Source organism: Haliaeetus albicilla, chromosome 3 (genome assembly GCF_947461875.1).
Source record: "Haliaeetus albicilla chromosome 3, bHalAlb1.1, whole genome shotgun sequence".
Taxonomy (NCBI): domain Eukaryota; kingdom Metazoa; phylum Chordata; class Aves; order Accipitriformes; family Accipitridae; genus Haliaeetus; species Haliaeetus albicilla.
This window is the reverse complement of record NC_091485.1, coordinates 77,120,925-77,139,889: the sequence shown is the minus strand read 5'-3', so window position 1 is coordinate 77,139,889 and position 18,965 is coordinate 77,120,925. Positions and strand designations below refer to the sequence as shown.

At 70.6% G+C, this 18,965-nt stretch overlaps 4 protein-coding genes across 10 annotated transcripts; 2 read left to right on the top strand and 2 right to left on the bottom strand.

Moving 5' to 3' along the window:
- Positions 1-1,440: 1,440 nt before the first annotated feature.
- On the bottom strand, positions 1,441-6,982 carry PARP10 (poly(ADP-ribose) polymerase family member 10). 3 transcript variants are annotated; one of them, XM_069780269.1, is made up of 11 exons: positions 6,903-6,982; positions 6,579-6,739; positions 5,758-6,003; positions 5,075-5,302; positions 4,341-4,903; positions 3,950-4,162; positions 3,683-3,812; positions 2,625-3,545; positions 2,354-2,490; positions 2,088-2,262; positions 1,441-1,972 (listed from the first exon to the last, which is right to left on the bottom strand). In XM_069780269.1, the coding sequence occupies exons 2-11, from the start codon at positions 6,736-6,738 to the stop codon at positions 1,668-1,670; spliced, it is 3,078 nt and encodes a 1,025-aa protein (XP_069636370.1). In that variant the 5' UTR covers position 6,739; positions 6,903-6,982; the 3' UTR covers positions 1,441-1,667. The 3 variants fall into 3 exon arrangements, with proteins under 3 accessions (XP_069636370.1, XP_069636372.1, XP_069636371.1); XM_069780271.1 differs by having other exon boundaries at positions 2,088-2,226; XM_069780270.1 differs by having other exon boundaries at positions 2,354-2,487.
- Positions 6,983-7,341: 359 nt separating this feature from the next.
- On the top strand, positions 7,342-13,095 carry GRINA (glutamate ionotropic receptor NMDA type subunit associated protein 1). 5 transcript variants are annotated; one of them, XM_069780286.1, is made up of 8 exons: positions 7,342-7,481; positions 9,725-10,066; positions 10,541-10,597; positions 10,724-10,836; positions 10,912-11,112; positions 11,463-11,591; positions 11,721-11,864; positions 12,132-13,095. In XM_069780286.1, exons 2-8 carry the CDS (start codon positions 9,760-9,762, stop codon positions 12,279-12,281), a joined length of 1,101 nt encoding a protein of 366 aa, XP_069636387.1. In that variant the 5' UTR covers positions 7,342-7,481; positions 9,725-9,759; the 3' UTR covers positions 12,282-13,095. The 5 variants fall into 5 exon arrangements, with proteins under 5 accessions (XP_069636387.1, XP_069636389.1, XP_069636388.1 ...); XM_069780288.1 differs by having other exon boundaries at positions 7,409-7,491; positions 9,730-10,066; XM_069780287.1 differs by having other exon boundaries at positions 7,419-7,491.
- A 485-nt stretch (positions 13,096-13,580) lies between these two features.
- Positions 13,581-15,973, bottom strand: LOC138684644 (uncharacterized). The gene is made up of 3 exons (XM_069778621.1): positions 15,746-15,973; positions 14,331-15,463; positions 13,581-14,216 (listed from the first exon to the last, which is right to left on the bottom strand). The coding sequence occupies exons 1-3, from the start codon at positions 15,945-15,947 to the stop codon at positions 13,581-13,583; spliced, it is 1,971 nt and encodes a 656-aa protein (XP_069634722.1). The 5' UTR covers positions 15,948-15,973.
- A 52-nt stretch (positions 15,974-16,025) lies between these two features.
- SPATC1 (spermatogenesis and centriole associated 1) lies at positions 16,026-18,354 on the top strand. Its single transcript, XM_069778643.1, has 5 exons — positions 16,026-16,278; positions 16,359-16,547; positions 16,926-17,279; positions 17,761-17,900; positions 18,031-18,354. Exons 1-5 carry the CDS (start codon positions 16,026-16,028, stop codon positions 18,352-18,354), a joined length of 1,260 nt encoding a protein of 419 aa, XP_069634744.1.
- Positions 18,355-18,965: the final 611 nt, after the last annotated feature.

Below are 18,965 nucleotides of genomic sequence, written 5' to 3'. Positions count from 1 at the left end.
ATGCTCCGGAGCGTTCTCTGCTTGCTGACACTGTGGCGGTGCCAAACCGCAGGCCTGGCAGGGCCACGCTGCCGCTCCCGATCTGCCGGCGGCTCCCGGCCCCTCGACGCCCCATGGGAAGGGGGAGCAGGAGCGGGGCCGGATGTAGCCCCAGGGTCTGGATGTTCCCAGCACCGGGGCTCAGGGGCCTCCGCAAATCCGCTGCCTGGCAAAGCGAGCCTGGGGGGGGGCACAGAGCATGCCCGGCACAGCCTGCCCCCCCACCTGCCCTCAGCTCTGCCTGCACCCCAGCTCCGTCCCCACGCCCCAGCAGCCCCAGCGCAGGGTTTGTGGGAAAGGCCATGGGAACAGCCCAATCCCAAGCCGACCAGACCGGCAGCACCACAGCGTTGAACCCCGGCCAGAGCACGCCATGGCCCTGCAGCCGCTCCCACCAGCAGCCCCCGGCCCCACGCTGCCCACCCGCCTGCCAGCATGGGGTGGGCGATGCCAGCGTGGGGGACAGCGCTGGCACAGGCGGGCGATGCCGTAAGCTTGTCCGTCACACCAGGCCAGGCACGGATACCCTTGGTGCTGGCAACCCTGGAGCTGGCGGGGCACTGTGCCACGGTGGGCACAGAGGGTTCCCAGCACTGGTGCCAGCCTGGGACCACGTCCTCCCCCCAACCGGGACCCAGCCATGGGGCGAAGCAGAAATGCCGTTGCTGCCAGCGGGGCTGGGGCCAAGCTGGGGTGGCCGGTAGTGCTCGTGGCAGAGCCACAGCTACCCTCAAGTGCCACCGGCACCAGCACCAGCCTGGAGTCACATGACCCCCAGCCCCAGCCAGCACTGGGTGTCCCTGGCACCCCATGAATCCTGGCCATGTGCCCCTGTCCTCTCCCATCCTTTCCACCCACATCCATCCCCCATGCCCACCCGCCCTGCGCCCACCGTGGTCCAGGGAACACCTCCCCTCCTGGCACTGGGGGCTCTGGGGGGGGACGGACCCCACGGGCCCTGGCCCGGGCAGAGGCAGGGGGAATGGCCAAGCCCCCAGCTCCGCTCTTGGCCCCCCAGGATCGGGGCGGGCAGACGGTGAGTGCTCCCAGCACTGTGTCCTGCATCCCATGCTCTCACCTGCACCGGGGCTGCCGGGAGGGGGGCTGGTCCCTGGGATGCGGGGGACAGGCCCGAACGGGACCCCATCACCAGGACAGGGGGGGACAAACCTGGGGGAGACCCTGACCCCCAGACAGGCAGGATAACCCCAAAGGGGACAGTGTCCCTAGGATGGGGGGGGGGCCCGGTCCCAGGATGGGGGACCATGCCCTGGGGACCACCGTGGCTGCAGGCGGGTCCCCAGCTCGCGGCCCTGCCCCCTGGGGCAGCTCCAGGACCCCCAAAGCATAGCCCCATAGCCCCACAGCCCCCCACCTACAGCCCCCCAAAACCTCGTGGACACAGGGAAAGGCTCCAACTTTATTCCCAGTTTTGCTCTTACTGCACTGGTGACCCCCAAATCCTCCCACACCCCCCTTCCCAGGGGCTGGAAAGGGGGGCCGACAGGGGGCCCTATCCAGGTGAGGACCCCCCCAAACTTCAATGCCCTGGAGCAGGGCAGGGACACCCCCAGCCCCGAGCCCCCGTTGGCAGAGCCAGTACACCAGGATGGTGGATGCCGGGGGGCTCAGGGAGGGGCCCCGTGGCGGCGGCAAGTGATGAGGTACTGGGGGTAAGCCTGGGTGTCGTTGAAGATGACGAAGATGGCGGGCTGCAGGGGGTTGTCCACCACGCTGTCGTAGCGCAGGGGGGCCCCGGCCCCCTCCCGCAGCGGGGGGGCCCGCAGCCCCTGCCCTCCCACCGCATAGTCCCCAGTCAGCACCTTGGCCACGAAGACGTACTTGCTGCCGTCGGCGCTGCGCGGTGAGTACTGCTCCTGCACCGAGACTGCCGCGTCCACCGCGAAGTACACGCCAAGCCCGTAGAGAGCAGCTGCAGGGCCAGTGGAGGGGGGGGGACATCAGCCCATGGCACTGGGGCAGCAGGGGGGGCACGTGGCAGCGGCACCATGCCCGGATCGGCACCCCACTCCCACACTGGCGCTCACCGTTCTTGCCGCAGAAGCTGCGGTTGAAGCCGTGCAAGCAGATCTCGCGGCTGGAGGTCTCGGTGGTGCCGTGGAAGAGGATCCGCTCCACCGTGCCGCTGGCGCAGGCCTTCTCCATGCTGGCCTTCTTCAGCTGGTACTGCTTGTACAGCAGCGGGTGGATCAGCTTCTCCACCTGCTGGGCAGCACCGCAGCGTCCGGGGCTCTGCCGCGGGGACACCCCCAGCCGGGGTCCTGTGTCCCCCCCCAGTGCCACCAGCACCCACCTTGACGACGCTGATCTTGTTATGCAGCTCCTCCAGCGTCTCGTAGAAATGGCACACGGTGTCGTGGAACTCCTCCGAGTCCTCGGCCAGCGGCATCAGCCTCACCTCCTCCTCCAGCCCCAGTGCCTCCAGCCCTGCTGGATGCAGCCCCAGTGAACGCCGGCACGGCACAGCACCTCCCCGGGCAGGGGACCCCGCGGCGGGGCAAGACTGGCCCCGTGGCACCATCCCGCTCGCACGGCACAGCAATGCTGGGGGCAGCGGCACGTACTTAGCAGGCGGCGGGCGCTCTCCGTCGGGGGCTGGCTGCGGGAGACGGCCACGGCAGAGGCGTTGCTGATGTCGTACTCCTCCATCCGCTCAAAGTCGACGGTGAAGGGCCGTCCGTCCAGCAGCAGGTCCAGCCGGCGCGCCCGGCGCAGCCAGGCCCGCTCCAGCAGCGCGGCAGCCTCAGGGGCATAGGGGACAGCGGTGCCGGAGGGGTCCCAACGCACCCAGCAGGCGGTGGTGGCAGCAGGGGGACCGCGCTCCGGCTGCGGCAAACGCTGCAGCAGGAGGGTGAGGTCATGGGCGGCGGCGGCAGTGTACTCGGCGAAGCCGCTCAGTGTGGCAGTGCCGTCGCGCAGGCAGAGGCGCACAGCGTGCTTGCGCTGCAGGAAGGTCAGGCAGCGGCGGCAGGCGGCCGGCAGCGCCCGCAGGCACTCGCTCTCCACCTCCTCTGCCCGCAGCCGCCCCTCCAGCGCCTGCTCCAGCTCCCGCGGCACCGCGGCCACGTCCTGCTCGAAGGACGAGAACAGCGTCACCTGCACCGCATCCGCTGCCGGCAGAGCCTCCTCCAGGGAGGCCTCCAGCGCAGCCAGGAGGCCAGCATCTTGCTCTTCCTCCCGTGCGCCGGGTGCTCCCCGCTGCTCCTGGCAGTAGGAGTGGAGGGAGAGCGCGGTGGCACGCGCCAGCTCCTCCTCCTCGCGCCGCGTGCTGTCCATGGAGCGCTGGATGGCCAGCATCATCTGCGCCTCCTCCTCCTCCAGCCTGCCCAAGGGCATCTCCCTGGTGCCCTCCCCGTCGGCCGCCTCGGGGGACTCGGCGTCGGGGTCCTGCTCCCCACCAAGGATGTCGCCAGGCTGCGGCGCAGGCTCCTCATCACCGGCGGCCTCGCTGGGGTGCAGCGCCGCCAGCAGCTCCTTGATCTCCTCTGCAGGGAGGAGCGAGGTGTCAACCACGAGTCCCGACCATGGTGTGGGGAAGGAACCGGCATCCGCGGCCCCCTCCCACCGCGGCGCCAGGAGAGCGGGTGCCGGAGCGGCCCCCTCGCCCCACGCCACCCCTCACCTATGTTGGAGCGAAGGCCATCTGCATCGGCACTGTCGGCATCATCAGGCAGGTCCCAGTGCCGGGAGTGCAGTGCCTCGGGCAGGGGGTCCTGGCAGCAGCTTGGGGGGAGCAGCTCCTCCAGCTCTGGCTGCAGGGACAGAGGGGCAGGATGCCATCACCAGTACCGCACCTGCATGGCAGGGACCGGCACGACGGCACCCGCCTCCTGCCGGCTCCGGCGCTAGACCCGCCGCCCTCCCCAGTCAGGGTGGGCACTGGCCATACCTGGGGGTCCGGGGGGCTCCAGTGGACGCCGTCCAGGTCGATAATGCACTGGAAGCGGCTCTCCAGCTGCTGGAGGATGCTCTGCCCGCCCGTGTCCCGCAGGAAGCGGGCGACACCGGGGAACCGCAGCGTCACCAGCTGCGAGCCCACGGTGCCCAGCAGGCTCTGCAGGAAATCGGCCGCTGCCCGGCACCGGCCCGTTTCCCCGCTCACCTGCCGGCGAGGGCTGGGCAGTCAGGGCCTGCCTGCCGCGTTGGCACCGCGGCACCAGCAGCCCTCGCCCCTGGGCGCCGCGGGGAGCCGCAGACCCACTGCCGGCCCGTTATGGCGAGGAAGGGGAGGTGGGAGCCGCAGGCACAGACCCCTGCCCGCACCTCTGCCCGCAGCTTACCCGAAAGCCGGCGACATCCTCCCCCTCCAGCGGCAGCAGGGAGACCTCGGGGATGCTGGCCAGCAGGTCCTGGTAGTGCCGCTGCAGGTAACGCAGCGCTCCTGGCTCTGCCGGCACCAGCGCCTCATCCTGCGCCGACCCCGCCAACACCTGCTCCTGGTGCTGCCCCTGGCCGACCGCGTCCTCGTCACCCTCCGTGTCCTCATCCCCGCCAGGGAAGGCAGCTGACAGCTCTCCTGGCACACGGCTCAACACCTGCGGCTCGGCCGCCTCCGGGCATGTGTTTCGGCTGGCAGGAGCCGGGGGGCCCGTGTCTGGTGGGGGGGCTGTGTCTGGTGTGGGGGCCAGGGCTGTGTCCCATAGGGGGTCTGTGTCTGGCAGGGGGGCTGTGTCCTGTGAGGGGACCATGTCTGGTGGGGGGGCCGTGGCCGTGTCCCGCAGGGGGTCCGCTTCTGGCGGGGGGTCCGCATCCCCCTCCAGCGATTCCAGGAAGGGGTAATGGGGGGTGAGGACCAGCATCGTGTCCTGCAGCCGGTGGGGTCTCTGCAGCACCCGCTCCGCCACTGTGGGAGGAGAGGACGGGCAGCCGGCGGCCAAGCGCAGCCCCCCCTGGCACCTGGCCCTGCCCTCGCCACAGTCACGGCGCAGGCAGGACGGAGCAGGGTGGCCAAAGCTCGGCACCGGCAGCCGGCCGGGTCAGTGCCGGCGGGGAGGTCCCATTCGCCCCTGCTCACCTGCCGGCTCCTGGAAGGTGACGATGGCCGCCCGGCCGCCCGGCAGCAGCCGCACCGCCTGCACGCTGCCACCCCCGCTGCGCCGGTTCTCGAAGTAGAGCTCCAGCAAGTCGTCGCTCAGCCCCGGCGCCTCTGCCCGCACCAGCACGCTGGTGGGGCGTGGCAGCCGCAGCAGGGCCAGCGCGGCCCCCTCCAGCCCCTGCGCCCGCTGCTCCGCAGCCGCAAACTCTGCCAGGACAGGGGTGGCGGTGATGCCGGGGGGGCCCGGGGACACGGCGGCAGCTCCCCCACGGCCCAGGCAGCAGCCAGGGGCTGGAAGCCCCTTCAGCCGCCCGACCATGCCAACGACACTGTTTGTCACCCCCGGGTCTGGCAGGAGACAATCGCCAGGAGCACTTCCACTGCAATTCACTCACCGGCAGGACCCCACCACTGACCGGCCCTGGCTCACTGGCACCGCCGGTCACCCGCTGCGGGGATAAGGTGCCGTGGCACTTGGCAGCACCAGCCCTCTGCTGAGCCGGTCACCCCAAAACACCGCTGCCGTGGTCCTGGCCACAGAGCGGTGCAGCAGACCCCGCACCCCAAAATGCCGCCCCGGCATTCCCGGCACCAGTGCTGCACCGTAGCGAGGGGAGCGTGTTGCCCCCCGCCCCTGGGGATCGCTCCCCCCCTGCACCCACCTTGGGGGGTGATGGGGTCCCGCAGGTGCAGCAGCGCCCAGCCGGGCGCGGGGCCCCGGCGCAGGCTGAAGGTGTCGGGGGGGCGTCCCAGTAGGGTCTCCAGGCGCAGCTCCAGCAGCTCAGGGGGGGTCCGGGGGTCGAGGTCCCGCAGCAGCAGGCGGGTGGGGTCCCAGGGGGTGGCAGGGTGCACCACCAGCTCGGCCCCCCCCAGCCGGTGGCTGCTGTGGGCCAGGACGTTCTGGGCATCTGTGCGGGGGGATGGATGGGTGTCACCGGGGTGGGGAGGGGGATTGTAGCGCCTGAGACCACCCGGCACCCTGCCCCCCATTGGGACTCCCTGGGGGGCACAGCACCGCTCACCAGTGCTCCAAGTGGGGCTGGGGGTGCCACCCCCCCATACTGCAACCCAGTGCTCCCAGTGGGAATGCCCGCCTTACCCATCCCAGTGCTCCCAGCTGGGACTGGAGGCCCCCTGTTCCCTATCCCAGTGCTCCCAGCTGGGACAGGGACCCCCCAACAACCCATCCCAGTGCTCCCCGTTGGGACAGGGACCCCCTATTTCCCATCCCAGTGCTCCCAGCTGGGACAGGGACCCCCTATTTCCCTTCCCAGTGCTCCCAGCTGGGACTGGGACCCCCCACACCCCATCCCACTGCTCTCGGTGGGGCTGGGAGTGACCTCCTGCACTCCATCCCAGTGCTCCTGGCTGGGACCGCGATGCCCCCCACCCCATCCCAGTACTCCCAGCTGGGACAGGGACTCCCCCTCCCCCCTCCATCCCAGTGCTCCCAGCAGCAGCCGCGCCCTCGCCCCGCGCTCACCCTGGGGGTTCTCGAAGGTGAGGAAGAGGAGGGGGCCGAGGCGCTGGCAGCTCTGGACGGGCCCCCCCCCCGAGCGCCGCCGGCTCTCGAAGTAGAGGACCACCAACTCCTCCTCCGTGCCGGAGGGGACACCCCCCACCTCCAGCACCCCCTCCGCCATCCTGCCCGGGAACACATACATTGGGGGGGGGTGTCAGACACCCCCCCTCGTCCCCCCACGCGTGACCCCAACCCCTCCCCAAGCCCCACATGCCTCCCCCCACCTCCCGTGCCCCCACAACCGCCCCGGGGCAGGACCACCCCCCCACTCCCCTACCCACGCACCGGGCTCTGCTCGGCTCCGCCCCGGCGGAGAAACGAAAGCGAAACCGGCCCGGGGGGGCGGGACCGGGAAAAGGGAAGGGGAGGGGCCTCCTGGGGGGTGTACACGGGACCGGCCCCACGCGTGACACCGGGAGAAACCAGGAGAAAGCCCCGTTCCCCAACACGGGGGGGACCGGGGGGGGCGGGCAGGGACACGCAGGGGCTCTGCCGCCACACGGGGGCGCTCTGCGGCGCGGCCCCGCCCCCTCCCCGCAGGCCCCGCCTCTCCCTTCAGGCCCCGCCCCGACGCGTCGGAGAAGTCGGGGCGAAGCGGAGCCAGCGCTGCCGCACGGCCCCGCCCCCTCCCCGCAGGCCCCGCCTCTCCCTTCAGGCCCCGCCCCGGCGCGTTGGAGAAGTCGGGGCGAAGCGGAGCCAGCGCTGCCGCGCGTCCCCGCCCCCCCGCAGGCCCCGCCTAATAAGGGCGGAGCGGAGCCAGCCCTCCCTCTGTCCCCGCCCCCTTACTTGAGGCCCCGCCCCTTCTCCGAGGCCCCGCCCAGACCGGAGCGGAGCGGAGCCAGCGCTGTCGCACGGCCCGGCCCGGTGAGCGGGGGTACCGGGAGGGAAGGGAGGGGGGTCCGGTACACCGGGGAGGGGGGTTTGCGATGTGAGAAGGGGGGCACGGAGGCCCTGGCGCCGCCCCCGAGCGGCGTTCCCGCCCCCGCACCGCACCGCGCTGCCGCATTCCGCAGCAGACGGGGCCGGTGCGCGGCGGGGGGGGGGGGCGGACGATACACAACCGGGCGGCCGGAGCGGAGCCCCGAGCAGGTCGAGCCGGGCCGCAGTGCGGGACCCCGCTCCCGGGGGCACACGGTGGGGGGGGGGGCGAAGCCTCCCCCCCTCTTCCTGCGGGGCAGCGCTCAGAGGATTAGGATTGCTGCTGCCGTAAATAGGCCGCGCTGGGGCATTACCGGGCGTCAGGGCAAAGCCGCTTACGGGGGCTCCCGGGAAGAACCGGGGGGGGGGGGGCGCGGGAGGCAGGCACCCCCCTGCACTCCGTGCTGCGTCCAGCTGCGCACCCGGTGGTGTGCCTCCGCCTCGTGTAGCGGGCACCCCCTGCTTCAGGACCCCCTGCAACCCCCTGAACCCCCTGCTGCAGGACCCCCTGAACTCCCTGCACCAGGCACCCCCTGAACCCCCCACACCCCCTGCTTCAGGCACCCCCTGAACCCTCTGTACCCCCTGTCCCCCCTGCACCCCTTGCTGCAGGCAATCCCTGTACTCGATGCCCTCCATGCAGGGTGCACCCGATGCCACATGCACCCTGTCCCCCCTGCCCCATGCCACTTGTGCCCCCCCCATGCTGCATGCACCCCATACATGGGCTGCACCCTGCGCCGCGTGCCCCCTGTGCTGTGTGCACCCTGTGCCCCCCATCTGGGGTGCACCCCATGCCGTATGTGCCCTGTGCCCCCCACCCCGTGCCGGTGCCGTCCACAGCCCGGGGTGCTCCGTCCACCCTCCATGCCCCCACGGCGCTGCCCATGAGGGGGTCCCTGCCCTCCCCCAGGGCTGCCCGTGCTGGGGGGTCTGGGCTGGTGGCCCCTTGCTGGGCCAGGGGGCATGTGCCCGCAGCCGCGGTGCCGCAGGGCTGAGCCCCCACCCTGTCCCTCCCCGAGGCCGGTGGCACCGGGCCGGGACATCACGCGGGCAACCGGCTTTGGTTGCGCCACTGGCCAGGCGGGCTGTCACTTGGCCAGGCCCTGGCGCTGGCGCCGGTTGCAGGCCCAGGGACGCCGGTGCTTTGCTGCGGCACCGGCTCCAGCACGTCCCACCTGCCGCGGCGTGGGATTGCGCAGGGCTGGCCGGGGGCTCTGCCTGCCAGCTGCCAGCCCTGCGGGCAGCTGCCTGTCCCCGCTGCGTGCCAGGCCGCATTTATCATCCCGACGGCGGCACCAGCAGTAGGCGATCACCGCGCAGGGCCGCAGCCGGAGCCGCCATTCCCACAGCCGCCTGGTTTTGTAATCCCGGGCTCCATGCAGAATTGGCGTCTGCCCGTGGCTGGGCCCGGCGATCCGGAGCGGGGGCGTCCCCGGTGCCTGCAGCAAAGCCCCGCTGCCGCGGCCCCGCTCGCCAGCCGGCAGCCGGAGGTAGGGCCATGTGTTGCGGTGTGGCACCGCTGCCGGTCCTGCTCCTTCGCCAGCAGTCACCGTGGTCTGGTTGGACCCCAGTGCTCCGGCAGCGGGGATGGCAGCTCATCCCAGGGCAGGCAGCATCAGGCAGTGGGGCTGGCGACACAGGTCAGCCGGGCAGCACTGGGGCTCCTGTTGCTGCTGCCGGCGGCCGCCGCGAGCCACTGGCCCCCCGCACTGGCCACCGCCATGGCCAAGGCCTCCCCGCAGGGCCCAGGCTGGGGCATCCATGGGGCTGTCGCCATGGCAACAGCCCTGCCGCCGGGCGGCCATCTTGTGCAGGCCTGGGGAGCGAGCAGGGTGGGATCGGGACACACCCCCCCCCCCCACAACGTGAGGCTGTGGCGGGTCGGGGACCCCCCCCCAGGCCTGCCTGAGTGTGGGACAGAGGGGCTGGGGGGGGGCTGATGGCTGTGGCGGAGTGATGGCCATGGGGGGTGATGGCAGCGGGTGAGGGTGATGGCCATGGCGGGTGACAGCAGCAGGGGGTGATGGCAGCGGGGGGGGTGATGGCCACGGTGGGTGATGGCAGCGGGTGAGGGTGACGGCAGTTGGGGGGGGGTGATGGCCACGGTGGGTGACAGCGGCAGGGGGTGGTGGCCATGGGGGGTGATGGCTGCCGGGTCTGACCACCCCTCTCCCTCCTCCCTGCAGTGGAGAGGCGCGGCAGCCAGCCGGGGGGGAGGAAGATGTCCCACGAGAAGAGCTTCCTGGTGACAGGCGACGGCTTCCCGGGGCAGCAGCCGACGGCCCCCCCGGCCTACGCCCAGCCCCCCTACCCCGCCGCACCGTACCCACAGCCCCAGTTCGCCCCGGCACCCTACAACCAGCCGGGCTTCCCGCAGGGGCCGGGGCCGTACCCCCCCCCGGGACCGTACCCACCTACGGGGCCATATCCCCCCGGACCGTACCCCCCCCCGGGACCATACCCCCAGGGTCCCTACGCCCAGCCACCCTATGCCCAGCCGCAGCCCATGGTCCCTGGGGACCAAGACTGTAAGTAACGGTGCTCCATGGGGGGGGGGCTCTGTTTTGGGGTGCAGGCGAGGAGGGGGTTGCCCCCCGCAGTGGACGCTGATGACAGCCCTGGGAGGTGGGGGGGGTGTCCAGTGCCCCATTTTGGTAGCACTGGCCCCATTTTGGCCGGGCAGAAGCAGGTCCGGCCGTGTGGCTGGTGCGGGTGGGCAAGGGGGGGGGTCTGGCTGGTAGCGGGGCTGCGGGGACCCCCAGGGGAAGGGATCCTGCCCCACAAGCCCCCACAGACAAGCCTGGCCCTGGGGTGCCCCTGCCAGCCAGAGGAGGGTGCCAGCCGTGGCCCCGGGATGGGGGGACACTACCTGGAGCTGTCAGCTCGATGGGGATGCCAGCGTGAAGCCCGGCTTGGGGGGGCACAGAGCTCTGCTCCCCCTGGCCTCTGACGCCCCCCAGACCCCCTCAGCCCCATCTTTCCTCTTCCCTTGCCGCTGCCAGCTGGAGCCGGGCCACACCGCTGGCCGTGGAGGCCGGGCATCATGGTCATCCGAGTCGGTGAGCGGCCACCCTGGTGGGCAGGGGCAGGCAGGCCCTAGGACAGGGAATCGGCACGGCGCAGCGGTGCAGGCAGCCCCCCCGCTCCTGGCTCCCTTCACCCGTGCCCCATTCCTCTCCCTGCAGCCCCCCTGCACAGCACCTACCATGAGGACGGGCCACCCTCCTACTATGACAACCAGGACTTCCCCACCGCGCACTGGGACGACAAGAGCATCCGGCAGGCCTTCATCCGCAAGGTGGGACTTGGCTAGGGGCACTTCATGGGGGCAGGGGTTTTGGGCACCCCACTGTGACCTGTCCCCATCCCCCAGGTCTTCCTGGTGCTGACCCTGCAGCTGACCGTCACCTTCGCCTTCGTGGCCATCTTCACCTTTGTGAAAGGTGTGAAGGGCTTCGTGCAGCGCAATGTCTGGACGTACTACGTCTCCTATGCCGTCTTCTTCATCTCCCTCATCGTCCTCAGCTGCTGTGGGGATTTCCGTCGCAAGCACCCCTGGAACCTGGTAGCTCTGGTATGTGCCATGCCAGGGCAGCGGTGGTCTTGGCCGTGGCTTTGGCAGCCCTGTGCCCCATGACCCTGGGGATGCCCGAGGTCCCACAGGCTGCCCAGGGGATGGCTGTGGGGACAGGGAGGGACGGGGGACATGGCTGGGCGGGTTTGGGGGGTGCAGAGGGGGCGACTGCCTGGCCTGGCGAGAGCAGAGCCTGCTCGGGACTTGGCAAAGCCGAGAGCTTTATGCAAAGGGCATTGGGTGCTGCGGAGGTGCGGTGTCACCAGGCCCGGCTGGACCCGGCGGTGGGTGGCAAAGGAGAGGGGTGGGGCAGCCGAGCCGGTGTGATGTGGTGCCCGTCTGTTCCCCAGTCCATCCTGACCGTCAGCCTGTCCTACATGGTGGGGATGATCGCCAGCTTCTACAACACTGATGCCGTCATCATGGCCGTGGGCATCACCGTCGTTGTCTGCTTCAGCGTTGTCATCTTCTCCCTGCAGGTCAGCTCCCGGGGTGGGTGGGCAGGTGGCTGGGTGACACCCCCCCCCCCCCCAGGCTCCCTGCTGGGGCTGGGGGCCTCTGAACCAGGCATAGAACCAGCTCCCTGCTCGCTCTCCCCTGTCCCACAGACCAAGTATGACTTCACCTCCTGCCGGGGCGTGCTCATCATCTGCCTCGTCGTCCTCATCATCTTCTCTATCCTCTGCATCTTCATCCGGAACCGCATCATGGACATCATCTATGCTTCCCTGGGGGCCCTGCTCTTCACCTGCGTAAGTGCCGGGGGGGGCCCCGTCCTCCTCTGCCTCCTGCTGCTGCCCCTTCCCTGGGGGCGGGGGGTTGAACCATCTGCCAGATCCCTGGGGGTTCAGGCTGTGGGTTGGGGGCACAGGACCCAGGCCCAGCTGGCGGGACAGGGGGGCAAGGGACCCGCTTGTGGGGCAGCTGCTTGGTTGTGGGGGCTGTGGGGTGCTGCTGGCCTCCCCCCCAACCTCTGCCAGGCTCCGTGTCTCCCCACCATGACATCCCCTCTCCCGCAGTTCCTGGCGGTGGACACGCAGATGATCCTGGGGAACAAGCAGCTGGCACTCAGCCCCGAGGAGTATGTCTTCGCTGCCCTCAACCTCTACACAGACATCATCAACATCTTCCTCTACATCCTGGCCATCATCGGCAGGGCCAAGGAGTAGCGGCCCCACCACCGCCGCCGTGGCCCCCCTGCCACCCCCCGGCACGTGTCCCGGTTTGTGGTCTCCCCCTCCGCCCCTGTAGCCGGTTTTGTTTGGTGTTCTCATCGCACCCCCTCGTCAGTTCTCCCGTTAAGAGTTTCTTTGACCCCAGCCACCTCCCCAGCTCCTGACAGGAGTGGCTGTGGGGGCTTGCTGGGCTGGGGAGGGGGCACGGGGTGACAGTTCTGTCCCCTTGCTGGGAGGCAAGGCGCTTGCCCGTGCCTGCCTGCCTGCTGGGGTGTCACAGCCGCCTGCTGCCCCTCTTGTCCCCCCTAGAAGCCCCCTGCCCAGGCCCTCTGCTTCCCCCCTCCCCGCTGTGAATACGGCTTTTCCCCCCACCTTGTGTTGAACGCGGACTGGAAGCACTTTCTCCCCCCATCCGTGGTGGAGCTCACCCCCTCCGTCCCGCTCCCCCTGCGCACGCGCTGCCCTCGCCGCCCCCCTTGGCCACACAGGCAAGGTCAGCGCCAGCGGGCCCCCCCCTCCGGCTCCCCAGCCCTTCCTCAGGCTGCAGACAGGGCTGTGGGCAGGGTCCCGCCACCCAAGCGGGTGGGGGGGGTCCCCGAGCTGGGCACTGGTCACTGCAGAGCATCCCTGTGGGGACCTGGCCCCCTCCCAGGGCCTGAGCTGCTGTCCCTGCCCGTCCCTGCCCAGGCAGCGGAGGGGGGGGGGGTCCCGGCCCTGGTCCTGGCCCCCTCCCCGTGTGGCCAAGGCTCCGTTCTTGCACCGTTCTGTGGCTCCAGCTCCCGCTGTTAATAAACCTTGGTCTAGTTCATCTCTGCCAGCTCTGGCTCTCCTTTCCCCGCCGATGCTGGCAGGGGCTGGCATGGCCAAGCCCGGGGCTGCCGGCCCCCTGCTGCAAGCAGGACCCCCCACTCCCCCGTCCTGCTCTCTGGGAGCTGCAGGGACCCTCTAGGGACAGGGTTGTCCCCAGGCCTCTCCCTGCCCTCCCGCCCACTGCACCCCAGGCCCCCCAATAAAGACTAAATGTACTGAGCACCCTGTCCTTGGATGGGCAGTCAGGCCTGCCTGCACCCTGCCTGGGGCTGCCCCTGACGCCCCCCCCTCTCTCCCACTCCCTGCCTGCAGTCCCTGGCTGCTCCTGGAGGTGCAGCAGCAGCCAGGGTGGAGAAGCACCCGCTGAAGGTGCTGCAGGCTTTAAGGGCTGGGGACCCATGTCACCCATCTCCCCGTCTCCCTGGGGCGTTCCAGCCACAGCAGCACATGGCACTCGGGGGTCAGTCACCGGCAGGGCTTTATTCAGCACCAGGGAGCTTGGCTGTGTCTGCCACGCTGCCTGCCCTCCTTGCCATCACGGCCCCCAGCTTTGCCGCCCTGGTAGGGCTGGGCCGCTGCCTGCGCCCCGGCTGTGCCACACTCCACAGCCTCTGCCACCAGCCAGCTCTGGGCCCGAGGGTCACCCCCCGAGCAGCCAGGGGGGCTGTCGGCAGTCCTGGCTCCCCGGCAGTGCCAGGCCTGCCGCTCCCTCTCGGCTCGTGCCACGTCTTGCTGGGCCCTGAGCTCGAAGGACCTAGCGATGAACCGCACCATGTTCGTGGTGCCTGGGCAGGTGCTGGGGTCCCACTCCAGGGACCCCTCTCTGTCTGGGGTGGGGGGCCGCTGCCTGCCGTCCTCCTGCTGCTGCCTGCTGGGAGTACCGGGCTCCCTGCCCCGCTCCTGCCCCCGGCTCCAGCTCTCCGGCACCAGCATCTCCTCCTGCTCACGGCGGCCGTGGTGGCTCTGGGTCACGTCCCGCTGTCCCGCTCGCTCCTGGGAGCGCAGCTCCTTCCTGCTGCCGCCCCGGCTCCGTGGGCCCGGTGGGCAGCCTGGCACTGAGCCGCAGCCATGTGCCGGCTCCCCATCGCGGTAGCGCAGCATCCCGGCGGGGCCCTGCAGCTGGGAGAGAAGAGGCAGGGAGCTGGTGGCGCGGCAAGGGGCTCCTGCGCCGGAGGGCGAGAGTTGTGCCTGGCCACACATGGGTCTGCACCGGGCCGGCACGCTGATGCCTACCTGCTGGGCACGGGGCTGCTGGGTGGGCTCTGGCTCCCGGCAGGGCTCCCTGCCCGCCCTGGGCATGGAGCCGGCGGCTCCCCAGCAGTGCTGTGGCTCTGGGCTCAGCATGGCACAGGCGGTGCTGGTGCAGGAGGGCTGGCCATCCCCGGGGATGCTTGCGGTGCCATGGGCAGGCCGGCCAGCTGGCGTGTCCCACGGGGAGCCCCAGCACTTCTCTGGGCGCTGCTGGGGCTCTCTCCAAACCGGTGCCCAGGTGCCGGGGTAGGACAGAGGGGGCTGGCCGGCGGGACCACGGCCGTGGCCGCGCTCACCGTGGGGCTTGTGGGAGGTGTGGGAGATGGTGCCCAGGTCCCTGTCCCATGGGCAGGTGCTGTTCACCATCTCCACCCGGGCGCAGCAGCCGTGGGCAGCGTGCCAGGCTGCGCCACAGAAGAGGTGCCCGCGGGCCTCGCGGCATGGCTGCACTGTGCTTCCCTGGCCCCAGCGCACCTGGCCCTGGTTCTCCTGGGGCTGCCCATGGCACGGCATCACCGCGGTGTCCTGGTCTGTGTTGGCGGCTGGCGCCCAGCCCTGCTTCTGGAAGTGCTCCTTGGCCCGCTGGAAGCGGCGGTCATGCCGGCGCAGCCTCTCCAGGGAGGAGGAGGAGGCGGCAGCGGTGCGGCACTGCTTCTCAGAGCCCTCAGCCGGCCCCGGCTCGGTCCCTGGCAGCTGCTGGCTCAGGAGCTCCTCCAGCAGCTGGGAGGCCAGGCCGCTGGCGATGAAGGAGCGGCGGTCGATGGCCGCCTCGGCGCTGAGCCGGCAGGATGCCAGCATGGCGCTGAGGGTCTCCTCCACAGGCCCCTCAGTGCCGGGGCAGCACGGTGCTGGTGGACTGGCAGTGCCGGCGGACGAGATGGCCACAGAGAAGATGGTGCTGGTCAGGCTGTCCACAGAGCATGCCGGCGCACCGGGCCCGCTCGGCCACCTGGGGTGGCAGGGGTACGGCAGGGTGCAGCCGTCCCGGGGGTCCCAGCAACAGGAGGGGCTGGGCCAGGCCCCCCATAGCTGCCCCTCGTGCACCAGCGTGCCGCTGGCCCGGCACCCACCGCAGCATGGCCCCAGCTGCCCAGCGGGCTGGTGCTGGGGGGATCCTGCGACCACAGAAGAAGGGGGATGGAGGTGGAGCCCCCACCGCGCATCCCCCGTGGCACACAGGGATCACCCTGTGCCTGGCGGCACTGCCACAACAGCCCAGGAGCAGGCGACACTGGCCATCGTCTCTGAGCGTGGCTGGAACGTGGCACGCAGAGCACCCCCAGCGTGGCCAAAATCCAGCAGGAAAGGGGGTGCAGCCCTCCTGTCCTGCCCACCCGCTGCCCTACCCTCACCCGCGGCTCCCCCCACGCCTCTCTGCCGTAGGGTGCCCGCCGTACCGTCCTCGCGGCGGTTGAATGGGTGCCTGCCGGGACAGAGCACCATGGTGCCAGGGAGGGCCGAGTCCTGCAGCTGTATGATGGGGGGGCTGGGAGGGGACCATCCCTCTGTGACATCCCCTCGGAACCGGCTCTCCCCGGCACCCGCCATTGATGCCCGGGCTGCTCCCGGTGTCCTGTGGTGAGCCAGGGGCCTTCCCATGCCCCTGGCCCTGGCGCTGCCACCCGGCACGGGTCACGGGGTGGCGTGAGCGGCACAGTCCGGTGCCAGGGGGCTGCCATGGAGCCGGTGCCCCGTGGCCGCCCCCAACGCGCAGGGCTCTCGGTCTTCGCCTGCTACGACCAGCTGCGGCGCGAGATCCAGGCGCTGCTGGCAGAGAACGAGGAGCTGACGCGGGCGGTGGGGCGGCTCAAGGAGCAGCGGCACCTGCGGCACCTCCTGCACGGCCAGCCCGGCACGGCACCCAGCTCGGCACCCCCCCTCGCCGCTGTGCCCCGCTCCAGCAGAGGAGGCTTCACCTTCCCCAGCCCAGGTGGGGGTACGGGTGGTCCCACGGTGGTCCCGGGCCAGTGGGTGCCATGGCTGCAAACACCCCCCCACCTCCTCCCACAGCCAACGTCCCGGACTGGGAGCTGGCACCCCTGGAGCAGAGCCTGATCTTCCAGATCCCCCCCTGGGAACCCCTCTGGGACCAGCAGCCCCAGGATGGCACGCTGCCCACACCGCTGCCCATGCCGAGCGGCACCGACATTGGCACCGACATCAGCACTGGGATGCTTTCACCTGCCACCGGGAGCAGAAGTATTTGGGGGAGGGGGTCTGGGGGTAGTGTGACCCCAAAGCTCCTGGGAGGAGGGGTGGTGGGCTGAATCCCATCCCATCCCAATCCCCATTCCCATCCGTGTCTCCATCCCCATCTCATCCCAGTCCCCATCCCCATCCCATCCATGTCTCCATCACCATCCCAATCCCCATTCCATCCCATCTCCATCCCCATCCCATCCCCATCCTCATCTCCTTCCCATTCCCATCCCATCCCAGTCCCTCTGGTGTTGCCTCGTACCTCCCTGTGAGCATTTCTGGGGCCAAGGCCAGCGCGGCGGGGGGGTGCGGGGGGGGGGTACAGTGCAGGGCCCCCTGGGGCTGCGGGGACTGAGACCGCTGTCCTTGTCCTGGCAGCCCTCCCAGTGACCGTGCTGGGCAGCCCCAGCCCCAACAGCCACTGCCTCTCCTGCCCCCTCAACCGCTTCGGCTCTGCCAGCCACCCCCCCAGCCACCGGCCGCCCCCCGAACCGCCACGGGACCCCCTGGCACCGGAGCCGAGTGGCCCCAGCCTGCGGCTGTCAGACCTGCAGGGATCGGGGGCCAGGGCCCCCCCATCCCCACTCCCACCGCCCCCGTCCCCGGAGGAGCAGCAGCCACTGGACCTGCGGCTGCCGGACACCCGGCGCAAGGTGACCTGGTGGAAGGTGGCCCGCGATGCTGACCGGCTCGCCTCCAGCTGGGATCCGCCGCAGAGTTCCAGCCTGCGAGGTGAGGACTGGGGCACAGCACTGGCACTGGTTCCGGCTCCATGGCTGGGGAGGATGGTGAGGTCCCAGGAGAGTAGTTCTGGCCACCCTGTGCTGGGGGACATGCAGGAAAGCCGGGGAGCAACAGCTCCCGGGGATGCCGTGGCACCGTTAGCCTCTGCGCGGGCAAAACCGGCATGCCGGCTTTTCTGCCCTGCAAAGTCGGCACATGGCAGCCCTGCGTGGGCAGAGCTGGCACGTGGGTTTTCCATCCTGCAAAGCTGGCACAGGGGTTTTTCTGCCCTGCAAAACCGGCGCGCTGGCTTTTGCAACCCCCCTGCAGGGACCCCTGGCACCAGGCAGCAGCAGCAAGGGCTGGCCTGGTCCCCCGGGGTGGTGGGGGGCACAGGGAGAGGTCGGGGGGGCATGGGGAGAGGTCACCGGGACGGCAGCACAGGGTCCGTCCCAGGACAGGGGTAAGCACCCGTCGGTGGCTCCTGCAGATGGCCAGCAGCCGGCGTGGGAGCAGCTGGTGGGCGAGATCGCCTTCCAGCTGGACCGCCGCATCCTCGCCAGTGTCTTCCCCGACCGTACCCGCCTCTACGGCTTCACCGTCACCAACATCCCCGAGAAGATCATGGCGGTAGGCTGGCACAGCCGAACCAGGGAGCCGGGCACAATGCCTGCGGCCACAGCCCAGCATGCCCTGGTCCCCTTCCTCTCAGGCACCCATGGGTGCCGGTGGGCTGACCCTGCCCCATCTCTCCCTGCAGACTGCCCTCGGCACCGTGCCAGGGGGCTTTGACGAGCAGTGCTGCACCGCCGCGGCCCGGCGCTACGTCAGCCTGATGGGACGTCTGCGGGCACTGGGCTACAGCCCCACGGTGCACCCGGCCTTTGCCGAGTCCCTCGTCAACACCTACGGCATCCTGCCAGAGCCGGCCGGCCCCGACACCTGCACCCGCCACAGCCTGGCCTTCCTGCGCCATGTGGTGACCGAGACGGTGCCGCCGGCAGTGCAGCCGGACGCGTTGGTGCTGCTCGAGTGCCTGCAGGAGCTGGCACAGGAGGATGGGCAGCCCCTCTTCCTCTGGTGAGCGGTTGGGCCGGCTCCTGCACCGGCACTGGCACTGGCCCCCGCACCGGCCGTGCCGCTGTCAGTCGGAGCCCCGCACTGTGCAATAAACCTGTTCCGGTGCCCTCACCCTTATCTGGGAACTCCGGCCGGCACCGTGGGCATCGTAAGTGCCACTGTCACTGCTGCTGCTCCTGCTCAGGGACACCCCCGTGACTGGCAGCAGTGCTGGGGTGCAGGCAGCAGTGCCAGGATGCAGGCAGCAGTGCTGGGGTGCAGGCAGCAACACTGGGGTGCAGGCAGCAATCCAGCAGGACTGCAAACAGCAAGTGCAGGCAGCCGTGCCGGGGTGGAGGAGGTCACACTGCGGTCAAGGCTGCGGTCCTTTTCCTTTTGGTTGTGGGCAGGGGAAGCCGGTCGGATGCGGAAGCAAGAGTCGGGAATCAGCAACTGGGATGTCTGTGGTGCCGCGGCAGGGGGATCCCCGAGGACCGGGGGGCTGCCCCACGGTGCGGCCGGGTCAGGGCCTCGGCGGGGGTCTCACCATGGCCGGCTGGGACCCTCGTGCCGGGGTGTGCCGGGGTGCCAGCGGAGTGCCCGGGTAAGGGTACTGGGGGGGTGGAGGGAAGAAAC

What these genes read in the sequence shown, in the direction of transcription:
- PARP10 (XM_069780269.1), bottom strand. Translation starts at nt 6,738, where the DNA reads ATGGCGGAGGGGGTGCTGGAGGTGGGGGGTGTCCCCTCCGGCACGGAG. An exon ending in ACAAGATCAGCGTCGTCAAG is followed by an intron (nt 2,263 to 2,353) that starts GTGGGTGCTGGT and finishes GCTGCCCAGCAG; the next exon opens with GTGGAGAAGCTGATCCACCC. An exon ending in CAGCTTCTGCGGCAAGAACG is followed by an intron (nt 1,973 to 2,087) that starts GTGAGCGCCAGT and finishes CTGGCCCTGCAG; the next exon opens with CTGCTCTCTACGGGCTTGGC.
- GRINA (XM_069780286.1), top strand. Translation starts at nt 9,760, where the DNA reads ATGTCCCACGAGAAGAGCTTCCTGGTGACAGGCGACGGCTTCCCGGGG. An exon ending in GGTCCCTGGGGACCAAGACT is followed by an intron (nt 10,067 to 10,540) that starts GTAAGTAACGGT and finishes TGCCGCTGCCAG; the next exon opens with CTGGAGCCGGGCCACACCGC. An exon ending in CCTGGAACCTGGTAGCTCTG is followed by an intron (nt 11,113 to 11,462) that starts GTATGTGCCATG and finishes TCTGTTCCCCAG; the next exon opens with TCCATCCTGACCGTCAGCCT.
- LOC138684644 (XM_069778621.1), bottom strand. Translation starts at nt 15,947, where the DNA reads ATGGGAAGGCCCCTGGCTCACCACAGGACACCGGGAGCAGCCCGGGCA. An exon ending in ATTCAACCGCCGCGAGGACG is followed by an intron (nt 15,464 to 15,745) that starts GTACGGCGGGCA and finishes CTGTGGTCGCAG; the next exon opens with GATCCCCCCAGCACCAGCCC. An exon ending in AGCAGCCCCGTGCCCAGCAG is followed by an intron (nt 14,217 to 14,330) that starts GTAGGCATCAGC and finishes CTTCTCTCCCAG; the next exon opens with CTGCAGGGCCCCGCCGGGAT.
- SPATC1 (XM_069778643.1), top strand. Translation starts at nt 16,026, where the DNA reads ATGGAGCCGGTGCCCCGTGGCCGCCCCCAACGCGCAGGGCTCTCGGTC. An exon ending in ACCTGCCACCGGGAGCAGAA is followed by an intron (nt 16,548 to 16,925) that starts GTATTTGGGGGA and finishes TTGTCCTGGCAG; the next exon opens with CCCTCCCAGTGACCGTGCTG. An exon ending in TCCCCGAGAAGATCATGGCG is followed by an intron (nt 17,901 to 18,030) that starts GTAGGCTGGCAC and finishes CTCTCCCTGCAG; the next exon opens with ACTGCCCTCGGCACCGTGCC.